Raw genomic sequence first — 16,475 nt, forward strand, 5'->3', positions numbered from 1 at the left:
ATTTCCCCCAATATCTGAGCCCCTTGTCTCCCTCTTACACTAATGCCACCCTCTTTTTCACTCTCCTCTCCAGCCTCCTCCTCCTCCTCCTCCTCCTCCTCCTCCCATCCTTCACTCCACTTGATTCCATTCTGGCTTTGCCCCTACCATTATGTCTTTCCTCCAGCTCCCCTCCTTTCACTACTCACTTTCTGGCCTTGCTGCCTCTGCCTCTTCATCTCTCCACTACTCCTGCCGCTGAAAGCTCTACCCCACGATATTGATGGTGAAGGATTCTTTCACACTGCTTGACTCTTTCTATTCATCCCCCTCTTGTTCTCACACTTGTGGCTGCAGCACAAGTGAAATCTTTTTAGGCTGCTGTTTTCAAGTTCCTAAAATTCCTGCATTTACAGAGCAGCAGTGCTGTTTTATCCGGGTAAGTTGTGGTGTAGTAACTGTTCAGGAGCTGATTCATCCTCTTCATACATGAACACACATAACGGGAGTGCTCTGATTAAAAAAGAAAAAAAAAAAAAAAATCATTCATTTTCACGCGTACTGCAAAATGGTTAATCCAACTACATTTTGGCAGACTGAAATCTAACTCTCTGAGCGGTTCTTCCTACTTGACAATGCTTCTGTGGTTGTATGATTATTGGCAACACTGTGCACACACTACTCGCGAGTGCTTTTTGCACATCGTCGATGTGTAAAGTCTTCCAAACTTCACGGACCGAAATAGCGCATAACTGATAGCATAAGTTTCATTTCCTTTTGAAAGCCGGCGCTTGATTTAATTTCCCCCGACCTGCACAGCCGCCGTGGCGGCGGCAGCAAAACGCTGACTCTGTCTCACCCATGACATTTGTGCTGAAGGAAACGGCCTCCCTCTCCCGGCCGTCGTTGTAGAAGGCCAAGTGCCAGGCACCGGCGTCCAGGTACTGGACAAACACCGCCTCATTGAGGACCACGGTCTGGATGCTCCTCCTCTCCCGCGGAGACTCCACCACGCTCCACTTCTCCTTCCCGTCGAGGCGCTCCATATAGTCATACTGCAGGGGAAGAAGGTGTGAGGGAAAGTTCAGTGGAAGTGACAATGTGAGAATGAAATCTATGATTCAGCTACGAAGTGCTGCGGTGGTACTTTTGCGGCTTTGGGAGGCGACCCCCTCGCTGTACACACAGGAAGTTTAAAGCAAAGGCTTGGGGGGTTGGTTGGGGGTGGGGGGCAGTAAGTGTGGCTTGAAATTGCAAGAGAAGCATGAAGGATGCTGGTTGTGTGCCGTCATTCTCTTTGGGCTGTTTCCACCGGAGCACGGCAGCCACCCGCCGCACCAGCTGGAGTCAGGTCAGGCTGTGAAACTGTTATCTGGATGCAATTATCCCTTCCTACAAATCGAATCCATTGTTAATTGAGGAGTTTCTAATTAATACGAGGCAGTAAAAGTTACATTAGTGTGAAATTTAATTAAGTGTAAATCTTAGTCTAAATGAGTTTTTTCAAACAACTATAATAATGAATCACAAATGAATTTGAACATGTCCCATGAAACAAGCAGCAAGCTTTTTTTTTTTTTTAAATGTATTTGCCATTGTGTTTGATGAATATGGAGACCGCTTCTTTATTATGAAGCTTTCATTCTGAATAAAATGATAATTCAGTGAGGAGCCCCGTCAGCCCCAAAGCTGTTAAATCCAGACCAGCCCTCTACATTGTACGGTTGCCTACCTGCCAACAGGAGGTCAAAGACTCATAAGGAATCTAATAAAACCTTGTATGCATTCAATACAACTGCCTTGCTGTGTCTGCTTTGTGTGTTTTCAGTGTATAAAGCTTGTTGTTATACTAAATTACAGAGTTAAAAATCCTTATCCTGTAACATTTTGGGCTCATATTAAAAAAAAAAAAATCTGATTTATTCCGGATAAATGGAGTTTTTACAGAGACAACTATGTCCGTATTTACTAAACCGGAAGGTAAAGCTGTGTGCTGTGTTTGATCAGATCACTGTTTGAGGATTAAAAGTGAATCTCTGTTACCAGACAAAACACACTGTGAAGTTCAAGACTGAACGGGATCGGCAGCTTATCTAAATCACGTAACAAATTGCTTTCTATTCAGAGATGTTGTCATAATGAGCAGAAACGAAGTCGACGTGTGGCTCCAGCTTTTAAAGCGGACCGGTGCTTTACCTGTGCGTGAGAGGGAGGCAGCCCCTTACGAATGTACACTCCGAACAGGGCGTCCTTGCCGAGAGAAATGTTGAACTTGAGGAACTGGGGCTGGCTGAGGTGGAGCAGGGACCTCCAGAACACCCCCGGAGGGACTTCCTGGGTCACCCGCCTCCCCACTTCGATGCTGCCCGTGTCTATGCTGGTGTTTCGGCCGGCCCACGGACCTGGAGCGAGGGGAAAAGAAACTGCATAATCTGTGATTACATGCATTGATTGGGAGAGTCAATAGTTAATCATCACAGTTTACTGGAAATAATCTGCCATAAAAATGCACGGCCATCGAATAGTGGAGGCTGTGGACCATTAGCTCTGCAAACTGTGTGTTCAGAGTTTATGCCGAAATGAGTGTTGTTACACGCGATGGTGGGATGCAAAATATTGCCTTTGTATCAAAGCCTGTAAGACTGTTGACTTTGTTGTCTGGGCTGAAATGATAGAGGGCTGATAGAACTGCGGAGCGGCGATTTCCAGGCAGACAGGCATGCCCACAGAAACACACAACATCCTGCAATCAGGTCAGTCATCTAACAGCAGTGTGCTGAGGCCCAGACACAAAAAGACCGAGTGCGAGATGGTGGTGTGTGTGTGTGTGTTAAAAAAAAAGAAAGAAATAAAAGTAACAATGAGAAGAACAGCAGCAGCAGCAGCAGCAGCAGCAGCATCTGGCCTAGACAGCGAGGGAACACAACACAACAGTCCTCTCATTAATACAGAATACAGACGCGGAGCAGCAGCCCACACGTACCTATAGTACACAGGGTGTGAGTTACACAGCCAGATCGAGCGAGTGAAAGAAGAATAGATAGAAAACCACATGGGGGCCTTAAAGGAGACGGGGGTGGTGGGTAGGGGGAGTCTCGCCTCGCTACCGACTCAAACGATAAAACCCAGCTACATACAACACAGAGGAGTGGTTAAACAGCGCGTACGGACAGCACAGCTTGCCCGACGTCAGGAAAATCTAAATATTTCAGCTTTGTGATTCTGTTTCGTGGGCCGAGCATTCTGCTGGACTGCTTTGGGGTTTTGACGAGATGCAGCGGAGGAGCGCGGCTATATTCGCAGACAATGTGCCAACACGTCCTTCAAAACTTTCTGACCTTTTCCACGCCGCGCGTCACGTGCGGCGTGATGCCAATTTGTTCCGAGACGCGGCGCAACTCTTCAAGAATGGCTGGAAAAATTAGAGCTTTATTTTCAGAGTAAATAATGATTTGCTGAGGACTACTTACTGCTGTGGATTAATACAAATATGGCATGCTAATTTGTATTCATTGCACAGGGTTTAGTATAAGGCCCGCGGAGCTGATTTAAATTAAAGTATACTGCTGCTACTCCACTGGTGACCTATTCGGTGTGTACCCTGCCTGTTGCCCAGTGTTCGCTGGGATCGCCTCCTGCAACCCTCCTATGTATAATGAGAGTTCAGAGGATGGATTTATAGATGATTGTTGCCCCTCATTATAGTGAGGAAACGTATCACTGTGTGCACAATGTGGCACATAAATGTGCTCTATAGCAGAGAGGAACAAGTCATATCGGGCTTCGGCTGTGCAAACAATTCTTGTTAGGATCTATTTATTGTTGATTTTAGTCTTTCGTGGGATTTGTTGCTAGGAGGAATAACACAGAGTGTAGCCATCCTTATCCCTTCAATTTTTTAACATGTAAAATGCTCGCCGCTGCAGGCTTTATCTCAAAGCAAGGGTAGGGGGGTGGGGGGGTGGAGGTGGGTGTGGGAGGGCGAGCGTGTGCTGTCGTTCATACCTCTGCCTCCAGAGGGCCGTGTGGCCACATCGCTGTTGACAGGCAGACCGGCTTCCAGTCCGTTGTTTAATACGTGGCCGTCGGAGGGCTTCAGCTGCCACGTCAAGCCCAGCAAGTTGATCGCTGAGCACAAAGAGAGGGAGAGAGAGGATGCTGAGAGGGCTGGATGAGAGGTGGGGGGACATGCGACTTGAATGGTGGATTGTCTAAAAGTCAGAGAAAGAAAAGGAGCCGAGCTGAAAGCTCATCAAGCCAAAGAAATACAAGAGACCAACCCTCTTAAGTCTGATCTGTCATTTATACCTCAAATCCTGTAGCTTTTACAGAACCATGCCTTTATGCTTCTGCTGTATCAATCAAACGGCAGCGTTATCAAAGTGGCAGCTACCTGTACCCACAGAAAGGGCGAGCCAAGTCTGGCAAAACATAAAATTAAAAACTATGAAAATCCTGATTTCCTCTTGTTTTCTTTACCTCAACCCCTCTCAGCCGTCGTTGAGCGTGACAGCGTCTCCTGCTTTTATTTGGAAGCCTTTACACCATCTCACAGAGAGCAAGTGACAGATTGCTCTCTGAAGAGAATGCTCTATGACTCTCCCTTCCCTTCCCTCTCTTTTGTCCTCTGTTGTGTTATTGTGGGCTGGTGGTATAAGGCTGCTCGAGTGCGTTCACTCTTCACTTTGTCAGCTCTTTACTCTCCCCATGTCTCCTCACTCCTTAGCCTGCTGCCAAGCCGGACCCCCCCTCCCAAAACAAAAGCAGCCCCTCGATAGACGTCTGTTCAGTGACTGCATTTGTGAAAGCGCCATGCGGTTCAGTGCTGTCTGTGTCGACAGGTATGTTTGTTTGTTATAAATGCTGATCTTGATCTCTGTAATGCTTTTGAACAATCTCCAGGATGGTTTAAAAGGAAAAAAAAAAAAAAAAACAAAAAAAAAACGGAGAAGCATCTCTTCAGCTCGTGTCTGCGCGTTAACATTAACGTCTTGGTGATGGAGGGACGCTCTGGCGGGATCTATATGAATACTGCGATGTGGGCTTTGTTGACGCGCACAGCTGGGATGCATTATGTAGGTGTTATTGCACACCTCTCAGCCCCGGCCTTCTCCCCACCAGCAGAGCTCTGCAACAGCCGCACGTGAAGCCTGGGAATCAATTTCCTTCTTGTCAAATTCTATCTCCCCTCGCCCGGGGTTCGCACACTGTGGCGCGGGTGTAAAAGTTGCAGGAGAAGGGGCCGCGGCTTTAGGATTTGCTGTCGGGGCAGACTCATTTTCACCCCTGATGTCCCATCTCTCCCCCCAGCTTTTTGTTTCTGCCTTTTTTTTTATGTTTCTCCTCCTTCTCGCCTCCCTCGCTCCTGGTCAAAGGAAAGCGCTGACACCTTGGCTGCTGCCTGGCCTCCACTGTCAGCTCTTTTTTTATTTTACATGGGTGGGGGGGGGGGGGTTGGTATAGAAAACAGAAGACAGAGCGAGAGGACGAGAGTCTCCCCCCAAGTCTCATCTGTCTTATATCCAAGTCCTGCCCTCTCCCCTTTCATCGCTCTGACCTTCATTCCACTCCTTCTTTTCTTTTTAATTCCCGCTTTTCTTCCCCTTCTTTTCTTCTTATCTTTTGTCTGTCCTTCCTTGTAGATAACGCAGACATGCATCCACGCGCACATGCAGGCACGCACACACCGCAAAGATGGTATCACAAGGAGCAGTCGATAGAAAGATTGCCTATTGAATCAGATGGAGACAGTAAGCAATTGTGGGTCTATTGTGACGGCGCGCTCAATCTAGGTCATCCCCGAGAACGGATCAGACAGCCCTATGGTTAGCTTTTGTATGTGCGTGTGTGGCTGCTCATTGTGTCAGCGTGCAGACTGGGGTCGCTGTGCATGTGTGTGTGTGTGTGTGTGTGTGTGTGTGTGTGTCATCTCCCCTCCGACAATTTGTTTCCCCATTTCTCAGTCCGCCTTGTAATTTCTGAAGGCGGCCTCCCGAAGTTGACCAATAGATGGCACACTTACTCCTCTGTGACAAGACCACCAAAGCCAACCGCTTTGTCAACAGGTTTCTTTGCAGGAAGACACACAGAGAAGGAAAGACAAAGAGAGACACTTGTTATGATTCTTTTTACTAGCACCAATCCCTCATTTTAACAACACTTCGAACTTTGTTAGGCTGTAATTTTACCAAAAAATGAAACTGCTGAAATTGATGTATTTAGCTTTGTGTTGCCATAATTTTGAGCATTTTCTTTTCTGATCATAATTGCCGTAATTACTGTTTTCAAGTTGCATTGGAAGACTTTATTAAATGCTGTGTCAATAAAGCCTATCTGAATTGAATTCGACGGATAGACGCGCGGAGAACAAGAGCGATCCGCCGACTTGGGCCGCGTTTGTTTCTTCTCACTCATGTTCTTTTCGATGGATGCGCACACGGATCCACGTGCGTACACGCCACGTACACGCGGAAAGATCACAGAGAAGCAGGTTTAACAAGCAAATGCGTCAGATTAAAAATAGATCAGCTGCTTCATGAGGCTTTTTTTTTATGTAATCTCAATGCATAATTCAAAGAGGCAAAGTGCTTGCCAGTATCATCTGCAAACGACAGCGTCTGAAAATACAGCGGCACACGTGAGCCTGTGACAAAAAAAGGGGGTTGGGGTGGGATGATGGACGGAGGTACTAGCGAGATGAAAAGGAAGGAGGTGGTGGCCGGGCTCGGAGAGGGGGCAGCGGTCAGGGGGCTCTCGGAGAAATTGTGCCAAACCATGGAAGAGAAAAGCAGAGGAGAGGAGAACAGAGAGAATACTGGAGGACGGCGAGAACTGAGAGAATATTAAAGAACAGATGAATTCCCCTGAGGGTTAAAAAAAAAAGAAAGGGTAGAGAAACCGGCTGCAGAGGAGGGAAGCCGTGGATGAAGGCCCCCATGGACGGAATGAAGAGAGGGGAAGAAGAAGCTGAGACGCAAGATTTAAGGGATGAGTGGACCTGTATTCATTGACTGGTTGGGTGGGGGAAGGAAAAAAAAAAAAGATGGGTGTGATTCATTTTCTGACAGTAAGTGGCTCCCAACACAGGCAATCGGACAGAAATACAATGCACATGTGCGCGTTGCGGGAAATATTTATAAGTCTCAGAGTTAAAGGGTGGAAATGGATTTCTGCATGAGAAGAACAATAAGAGCAAGCAGGGCAGAGATGGAGAAAGGTGACTTTGTGGCAGGCGGTGCACCCAGCGTCCCCTGACTGGAAAATATTGTATCATCATCATTCTGTTCTCTGGAACATGCTCCAACCGCTCAGACTTTCTCCCTCACCCGCGCTTCCCTCCTCTCTGATCCTTCGTCTCTCGCCCATTTCTGTCTCAACTCAACCTTGTCATTGCCTATTTAAACAGCAGCATCTCCCACTGAACCAGTTGTGATGCTCCTAATTGCTCCAAAGGCGCAGAATGGCCTCTTGCATGTTTTTGTATGTAATCTCTCGTAATGCAACTAAAATTACACAAAGAGCACAAGCGCAAAAAAGCGCGCACGCACACTCACACACACACGCATCAGCAACACACTTTCATTTGCCTTCTCCCCTGGCCATCCTGATAAATGCATATTAACTGTTCTAATTCACCACTAAATTAACAACTCTGACCTCAATTAGGGCAGTAATTGTAGCTGAGACCAGCCCCCCCATCCTCAACCTGGCTTTTAATTGGTTTAGGAAGCCTTTTCTTTGCCTCTCTACCTTCCCCTATCTCCCCCATCTCTAAGGCCCTCACTTAGCAAACCGGCAGACAGTTTGTTTCCCAAAACAAAACACATGCTCGCAGAAAAAGCAGCCACCTGAGAAACAGCACCTCGGCTCTGTGTTTCTGTGTGACTCGCGCTCGTTTCTCGATCTCTGCAGCACGGGGGCCGCGGTGCTAATATTGGAGAGGCTGAGGAAGAGAAGGCTGCCTCGGGTTCTCCGTGCTCACACCGTTTGGGATATTTTGCAGAACTTGCCGCACAATATCCACTTATGTAATCTATAAATAAGACAGCCTCCTCTCTCGGCTAAGTTTTGAAGGCGCTCGCTCGCTGAGATCATTTAGAGTCTCAGACGGAGGGACGGGGGCGGCGGTTGGCTGCTGCCCTTGGGGGTCATATACACTGAGAGAGACAATTTGTCTGCTTTCTGAGAGACCGTGTGTGTGTGTGTGTGTGTCTATATCTGCGTATATGCATGCAGAAAATTGCATGGTATTAACAACAAGCGCGCACGTACACTGCAACCCCCGGTGGGACCTCCTCACTCAGCTGATGCAACTGAACTGTAATTGACTGCAACACAAAAGGTTATGTGAGTTGCTCGCAGCTCCTACCTGCAAGAATCGCGTCTGGTGGGGAAAAGTCACTCAATCACACAGCAGCCAAAATGGCTTCCGCACCGGCACTGAAATATTGAGACGCAAGACGCACGTGTGTGTGTGTGTGTGTGTGTGAGAGTGTGTGTGTTTGCGGGCGTGCATGCGTGCGTGTGTGAACGTGTGTGATTGGCTAAATGAAAAGAGATGTGAATCAGAGTGATGTCCTCCTTTCTGAATCCTCATTTCCTCCTCAGATATCTCTACCCTGACCCCCTTCCCCTCCGTTTCCTCCCCGCCACATCAACCCACTCCGCCTCGTCTCTCATCCCTTCCCACCTCGGTCCTCTCGCTCTCATCGATCTGTATTAGAAACAGGATATGAGGAACTATGCTATCTTATCACAGATCAGAGAGAACGGGAGACACTGAGTGTGGACGAAAAAAAAAAAAAAAAAAAAGACGGAGAAAAGAGTACGTTCTGGAGGCCAAGAGACTGAAAGAAAACGAGAGGCAGAGAGAGAGAGAGAGAGAGAGAGAGAGAGAGAGAGAATAAACAGGGAGGACAGTGATTTCTTTCACGTTGCCTCCATCCATCTCCTGTTTCAAACACACGACTAGTGAAGCACCGTGGGCCTAATTGGACTAACGATTGGGGCCAGATAAGGCTCGTACTAATGAATAAATGAATGAGGAAATAAATGAATGAAATGAGCCCATGCACACTAATGCAGGCAAAATGAGCACCACTCAGCAATGACATCGGTGATGCTGCAAATCTGGGATTTATGCGCACATCAAAGCGGAGAGCTTCAGTCTCTGCAGGCCACGAGGAGAAACTCCGGGTATGCCGACAGAAAGTTCAAAGCAGGAACATCGATATTGCGGCTTAAACAACTGCACAGCCTGCTTTGTACTACCTGACCGGTGCAGGTGACCCATTTATCCCCCTGCTGCAGATGGTACGGCACCTTGCGCCCGATCCCGGCCACGAACTGCCCCTTTCTTCCTGGACTGGCAGCGTGTGGTAAGATCCTAACCTTTATCAGCGCGACAGGCCCTGCTGCTGCCGACACACGCTCCACGTCTGATCCGTATGCCCAGGTTTCTGCATACGCCATATGCCCAACTGCGCCGCCACATCCGCACACGCACCCACACACACACAAACACACACACACTGAATGTATACACACAGACACTAACACTGGCATGAGTGACACATCCTGACCTCTAGCTGTTCAACCTTGGACCGGCAGAAGGGAAACCACACGCAATGTGAGAGGGGACTCTGGGGTCGAGGAGCCGGCTTTGGAAAGCAGCCACTTTGTGTGGCTGCAGGTTCAACGCTCGTCTGCAGGTGACACGTTCAAGATATTCCTGTTTTTGCTCTTTGAAAACGGAGACGATATGAAAAAACATTAATAGAAAAAAATCTTTTTTTTCTTCCTGATACAACAAACCTGCTCTATGAAAGAGGTCCGTGTGTACATTTTTGTTCAAGGTTTTCTTTTTTTTCCAATTGAAATAATAAATGGATTTACTTCTCCTGGCTTCTAGGAAAATGTAGAAATAAAGTCCAGTATAGAGACAAAATGCTTTCTTTCACTCATTCCTCCTGTAAATTGCAGCCACAAGAAATAGTATGAATTAGCAGTTATTATTTATTAATATTATTACGGGTTGTGAGACTATACTTGGAAGTTCTGGTGATGGTTTATAAGCAAAAGAAACAACAATACAGACTTTCATTTTCAGAAACTTGCCAATTTATTTTTTTCTTCACTCTTTATTCACTGATGATTTAACTCTACACTGATCTTGTGTCCTTGCCAGCTGAGCATCAAATAACGTAGGGATTTCAACTGTGATAATTTAAACACATATAAAACTGGTCTTATTCTCATTACGGTGAAATGTTTATCCAGTGAAATTTTCATTTTCATGAAAAACATGAATCTCGTGATATTGCATGCAGCATTACTTCATTAACATGTTATTGCATAAGAGAGCAGCGATTTGGATACGCTGCAGTGAGAATCCTGGGATTGGGAATAATGGGCAGTAAGCGATTGTGATCAGTCTGGAACAGCAAGAGAGCAGTGATGGATGGAAAGTGGTCGGCTGAGAGGCATGAAGGTCACGCTCGATGACAGTGCACGACTGTGTGTGTGTACGAGATGTGTGGGACTGTTTAATCAACAGACAAGGGAGCTGAGAGCGAGACTAAAAATACTGTGTGTGTGTGTGTGTGTGTGTGTGTGTGTTCGTGCTCATTCATCAGTGATGACAATACCATGCGGAGTGTGCCACAGCTTCCAACAAATCCAGCAGTCACACACACACGCAAACACATTCACACCAAACACTCCTGCAAAGGTGACACAAGTGCCCGCTAGCAAGTTTGCTCATTGCAGTGAAGGGCGCACCTCTGTGTGTGTGTGTGTGTGTGTGTGTGTGTGTGTGTAATCACTCCACCTGAATGTAACTAGTTTGACATGTCCTCGATCTTTCATCCATCAAACCTGCCTCTCGTCTTTTTTTTTTTCTGAACCACAATGCATCTCTCTCTCTCGCTCTCTCTCTCTTTTTCTCCTCTGTTGTTCCTCTTCCATACATTTTCGGTCCTCTGAGGCTTACATCCGTCTTCCCCCTTTATCTTTTTTCAAGCTTCTTTAGTCGTGGGCTGCGCCGGCGTCCTCCGCGGCCTCTGCCTGTCCTGCCGTCCCCCTGTCACACTCCCTCTGCTCTCTGCTCGCTGTGATCAATTAGGAGACATTAGTCCCACAGATATTCCAGGTGACAGAACCCTCAGGAGGCCACGCTCCCCTTCATCTCTCCTCATTCTGCCTCCCCTCGGCTTCTCCTCTCCACACCTGGCTGTCTTGTCACGCCTGTTCTTCCTCCCCGTCATTTCGCCGTCTTTTCAGCAAACAACAAAAAAAAAAGAAAAGAAAAAAGAGCCGCTTCCCCTCTTCGCCAGTCTCACGCTCTTATAGTGCTGACAGTGACATATCAGCCCCTGCCTTCCATTTTCCCCTCTCTCCGGTGATCTATGCTCCTTTCCCTCTCCCCCCTTTATGTTCCCCTCTGCCCTCCGTGCACCAAAACTATTTCATCCTCTTCTCTTTTTCCCCTCCTCTATCTCGCTCTCTCCAGGTTGCCATTCACATTGATGGACCTGTATGCCAACCGTTCACCTGTATCCTAGCAACCACCTCTCCTTTGGCTCCGGTGCTCCATGCGGAGCAAGCAAACAAGACGCTGGGGGAATGAAGAACAAGCACTCTCGTTTATCCTCCTCCCTCCATCCGCTCAGTCATTCCTTCACACGTAAAGAGAAGGCCATACTCCGCTGGAGTTTGGAGCAAAGCACTTTAACTGAAAATGCAGCCGGCTGTCCTCACTTACAAATAAACTCTCTCCAACTTGCGCAAAAACACAAATAAAGAATGCAGGGATGCTCAGCCTCACAGCTGCACTTTCTTTTTCCCATTTTCCTCAATCTATGTGTGTATGTTTATCTTTTTCCCATGGCTCCATTCTTACTGTGGGAAATAGTGAGCGAGCTTCAAAGAGATATTGTCAGCCGTGCTCCTGCAGCATGCTCAGGCCCGCATTTCTGAAAGCTCCTCAGTGTGTGCGCACACGTGTGTGTTTCTTGAAGATTGTCGAGCAATCTTTGAAGCTTTATTTATGGAATTGAAAAAAAAAAAAAAAAAGAAAAAGAAAAAGAAAAGAAAAAGTATTTCAAGGCCAGCAGCATGCTCCCAAAGCTGCACAATGAGATGCACACAGTTGTTCGTGCGCGCGCATTTTATATAGGCTTGCTTGAGTAGGAGCCACTCGTGCACACGTACAGAAAGAAAAGTGCTGCTCAGGCACATGTGTCCTGGTGTAATTTATGAGTGGGCTCCTGGGCGGACGCCTCAGAGGGGTCCTCTTCACGCTGCATGGCTCTGGGTGCTCTGCTCGATCTCCCCGGTGAGACTCGGGCCCGTACGTGCGCACGCGCGCATCCGCACAGACAAAAAAGGTTCTACGAGATCCCCCTCATGAGTTGTGAACTCGCCGCGCGATTAACGCTACAAAAAGCAAGGTAAACACAAGGGTTTCAGGCTTGGCAGCACTGCTACAGCTCTGTTCAGCGCAGACAAAACACCAGAGCAAAACATCTCCTCACCACAGCCCGAAACGGGCCCCACAGTTAGCAAAAGTAATAATAACAATAAAACTCCGTTCCAGCCTTGTTCAGCTTATTGAATTATCGCCAGCCGGACGGTTGAGTTTGGTAGTAAAGCAAACACGTTTGGCATTTAATAAAACTGCAAATATACAGAAGTGGAGTTTAAAGAGAAGCTTAATACGGAGTCGTGCACCGCACTCGCATTCAGTCACTCACTGAATTCCATTAAAAAAAAAAAATACAACAATTTACAGTAGACCCACGCTGCTCTTGGACAGTGTGCCTGCCATCACGATCGTGCTATAAATACATCGAAATTTAAAGCAGTGTGGCTTAACAAGCTAATAGGACCAATTACTAAGACAGACAGGCACGGTTGTTAACAAATTGTATGCATCTGGAAAGTACCCAAATGGTGCTCTGACACTAACATAGTGCTAAAAAAAAAAAACAAGATAAGGAAGCAATTAGTCTAAACAGACAGGTTTTACATTATATTCCTAATTAGATCTTAATTTAACAATTATATGCTGTGATAAAAACAAATAGTCATGTCAAGCCCAAGTAAGTCCCTGTTGATGGTAAAATTTAAAAAAAAGAGAGAGAGCGGGAGAAACAAACAAACTAAAGCCTGAGGTTTCGGTTGTTTCTATGCTTCGATACACCTCTGTCCTTAATTATCTGCATGCAGGCGCGTTGCACTCTGTGCTGGTCGTGGCCTCGCCTCCTCTCCCCTGCTCCTGGTTCAGAGCTCCATATGGGGCTGTCCAGTGCAGTGTGACCACACAAGGCTCAGGAGAGGATGGATCTGTCTGTGCGCCCCAGGCAAGAGGCCTTGATCTGCTCTGGAGGACGCGCACACACACACACACACACACACACACACACACACTTGCACACACACGCACGCACCGCTCTCAAGGGCACTCCATCGTGTTAGAAAAATCATACAAACAACACGCACACACGAATACAGTGTGGACACGCGCACAAAAAGCACGTATACAGGTGAGCAGTCAGCAGGGCTGCATACAAACTCGTGCTGGATGCGTGGACGTTAATGCATCAGTGAAAAATATATATACGTAGAAAGATAGATAGATGGATAAATAATGTACAGACATATTAATAATGTATGCAGAGGTGATGAGGGGGTTGTTTCTTTTTGCTGATGCCACTGTTTCCTAAGATCCCCCCATCTGTTGAGTGCTGTCTCTGGGGTAAGAGGCCAATCAGGGGCTCAGTGGCACATCTGCCTACTCACACTCACACTCACACTCACATTCACAGACACACACACTTACATTTTCACATGTTCTCATCCTACTCCTCCTCCTCTGTCTATATGTCTCACAGACACACTGATATGCATGTCTGAATTCTCTTGACCAGTGAATAAGGTCAAGAAGGGAAAAAAAAAAAAAAAAAAAAAAAAAAATCATGCCCACACACACACTCCCACGCACTTGAAGCGATGCCTTTGCTCCCCTCCCACACCTCCGCCCGTAGACAGCCATCAGAATTTCTTCCTGATGTGCTCTGTAAGTGCTCTCCTCTGAGTATGTGCCATTCCTTTAAGTACGACTATCACACATTGGCTTCAGATCAGTAATGAAAAATAAAAAAAAAGACAACAAAAAAACATTCGCTTTCCCGCTGGGTCTGTTAGGATTTCTACTTTGACTGATACCTTTGCGCAGAAACAGCCTCAGTATGCGGCGGTTTATGTCTTCCTGCCTGTCTGAATGGCTGTTTACTGATGCCGAGCGGAGGCCAAGGCTCCTGCTGAGGCTGATTTTGACAGTGCAGCACAAGACTACAGTGACAAAGCTCACGCCTTCTGAATCCGCTTTGTGTTCATAACAGGCCCGTTATCCTGACACTTCTCCGATGCGATGTGGGATGAATAAAGAGTAGCGAAGTTCCTGCATTGTGGGTCAGCGCAAAACAAACAGGATAACTAACCTGAAATAAAAGGGGGTGTTTATGTTTGACCAAGCTTTTGTTTGTCAAGAGCAACCTTGCTTTTTTTTTTTTTTCTTTCCATGTAGATCCCCAGGATTTCCACTTTAAAAGACTATGGATGCTCTCTTTAAACTGTTTATTCAGAATATTACACTGAAGCCAAACTCTGTCAGACACACCCACCGGCTTTCCGAGATTTTCTTCAGCACCCACTAATTTTGACAACACCAGAGCAGACAAAGGTTTTTCTCCCGACGTTCCCCCCCCCTGCTGAACCCCTAAAGGGATTCTGGGCACCACTGCTCTGGAGGACTAATTTAGAGGGGCGTGCCTCCCCTGAGGTCAGGGCAATAGAGGAAAATACACCGGTTCAATAGAAAGAACAACAGGTACCCCTGGAGCAGAATGCCTCAGTTTTTTGTGTCTACTGGGAAAATCTACGATCTGACGAGACCAGGCAAAGAAAGAAGCCTCATTATCATGAATAGTTAAAATCTTAATCTTAATTTTGAACAAGTTATGATATTCTGCTGCTACAGTGTGGCATTTGCTAATTAATGCTCAGGAGGGAAACTGACGGAGCAACAGTCATAAAAAAAGCTAATCAATGTTTTTACACAGACAGAGTTGGAGTGTTTTCGAAAAGTTCCACTGCTTTCAAGAAGTTGTGTTTTCATATAAACGGACATCCAAAACGGAGTGAAACTTTTGGCACAGAAAAAAGGCCAAATAACTGAAGCGGTATCTCTCGGGGCAGAGACGAATAAACCCCACAGCAGTTTTCTGAGCGGTCCTCCTGAAAATATATTAACTGAATACAGTGCAAAAATCTGTCTGACAAGACCACCGAGCATCCCGGACATGACATCTAGGTGGAATTCAAGTTATCTCGACAGTTTGAAAAGATTTATTCAGAGGAATTACATCGGTTTGGGGGATAGCAGAGCGAACAGGTAAGTTTTTTTTTTTAAGTCTCTGAGGGGGAGGCTCAGTTTAAAAACCCCTTGGCTTGGAAGGTCAGTTCCGATGTGCTTCAGTTTCACAACATTTTACTGGGTAAATATATGCACAACTCCTCCACGAAAGACACCCTCTAATTAAAACAGAGTAATTAACCCCCGTCATGACAAAACGCTTGACGCATGCTGCTCACCAATGAAGTAGGACAGTAGAATAGCGAGCAGGGCGGCCGCTGCGATGGCTGTCACCGCCGCACATTTCCAGCTGCAGTACTTGGACGGCTTCTTTAGCTTGAAGGCGGAGCGGGAGAAGGTGTTCCTGGGCAGCAGGCGAGGGGGCGGAGAATACACGGTTCCCGAGGTCAGAGGGTAACCGGGAGAGGAGCTACTGAAGAGAGGGGTGGTCCCTGACGACGTCTTGAACAAGAAGTGCCTGAAGACAAGAGAAACGGCAGGAAAAGGTCATTCCACAGGTAGAGAGAGATGTTAGCCCACTCTCATTCCTTTTAATAAAACAAGAGGTTAAAAAAAGCTGTGGTTGCTCTGAGAGAAGGTAAACACAGCAATCTACCATCCAATCACCGTCTGGATGACAGGGTCACATATGTGCAAGCTTCTGTCCAATTCCTCTTTCCGATCAACCCTTCCTGCCATATGGGTCTGAACATCTTTGAACTGATTGCGTCTCCAATTCAGCCCGGTTCCAGTTCAAGGTCTCTTTTTCCCCTCCACCTGCTTTCCCCTCGCTCTTTTTTTCCCCGTGCCCTCGCTTCTCTTCAGTTCACCCCACTTACGATGCGCCTCGTTTCTGCTCTTGATGGCTGGCGAGGATCAGTGCCTTCGCCCCATCCCTATCCCCCCTTCCTGTCCTCATTGTCCAGGTGGGGTCAGAGCTCAGGAAGGAGATAAAAGAGGGATTTGAACCATCATCCCTTCGCTCATATTACCCATTATCCCCCGCTATCACTGCACCTGCTCACCCAACTCTTTTCTTCCGCCACTGTGCCGCCCCTCTTTTTTATTTTTCCATGTTATC

General features: G+C 46.9%; 1 protein-coding gene across 7 annotated transcripts in view; it reads right to left on the reverse strand.

The window, feature by feature from the left end:
* The window catches only part of tenm2a (teneurin transmembrane protein 2a), a 232,366-nt gene that overhangs the window by 32,803 nt on the left and 183,088 nt on the right, over positions 1-16,475 (reverse strand). For 5 of the 7 annotated variants that reach the window (XM_030101639.1, XM_030101630.1, XM_030101613.1 and 2 more), the window contains 4 exons: positions 15,634-15,872; positions 3,985-4,107; positions 2,176-2,402; positions 839-1,034 (listed from right to left, as the gene is read on the reverse strand). In XM_030101639.1, coding sequence (XP_029957499.1) covers positions 839-1,034; positions 2,176-2,402; positions 3,985-4,107; positions 15,634-15,872 — 785 coding nt within the window. The remainder of the gene's footprint in view (positions 1-838; positions 1,035-2,175; positions 2,403-3,984; positions 4,108-15,633; positions 15,873-16,475) is intronic. The other 2 variants (XM_030101622.1, XM_030101647.1) reach the window with 1 other exon arrangement.

The sequence above is a fragment of the Salarias fasciatus genome, chromosome 2, assembly GCF_902148845.1.
Source record: "Salarias fasciatus chromosome 2, fSalaFa1.1, whole genome shotgun sequence".
Taxonomy (NCBI): Eukaryota; Metazoa; Chordata; class Actinopteri; order Blenniiformes; family Blenniidae; genus Salarias; species Salarias fasciatus.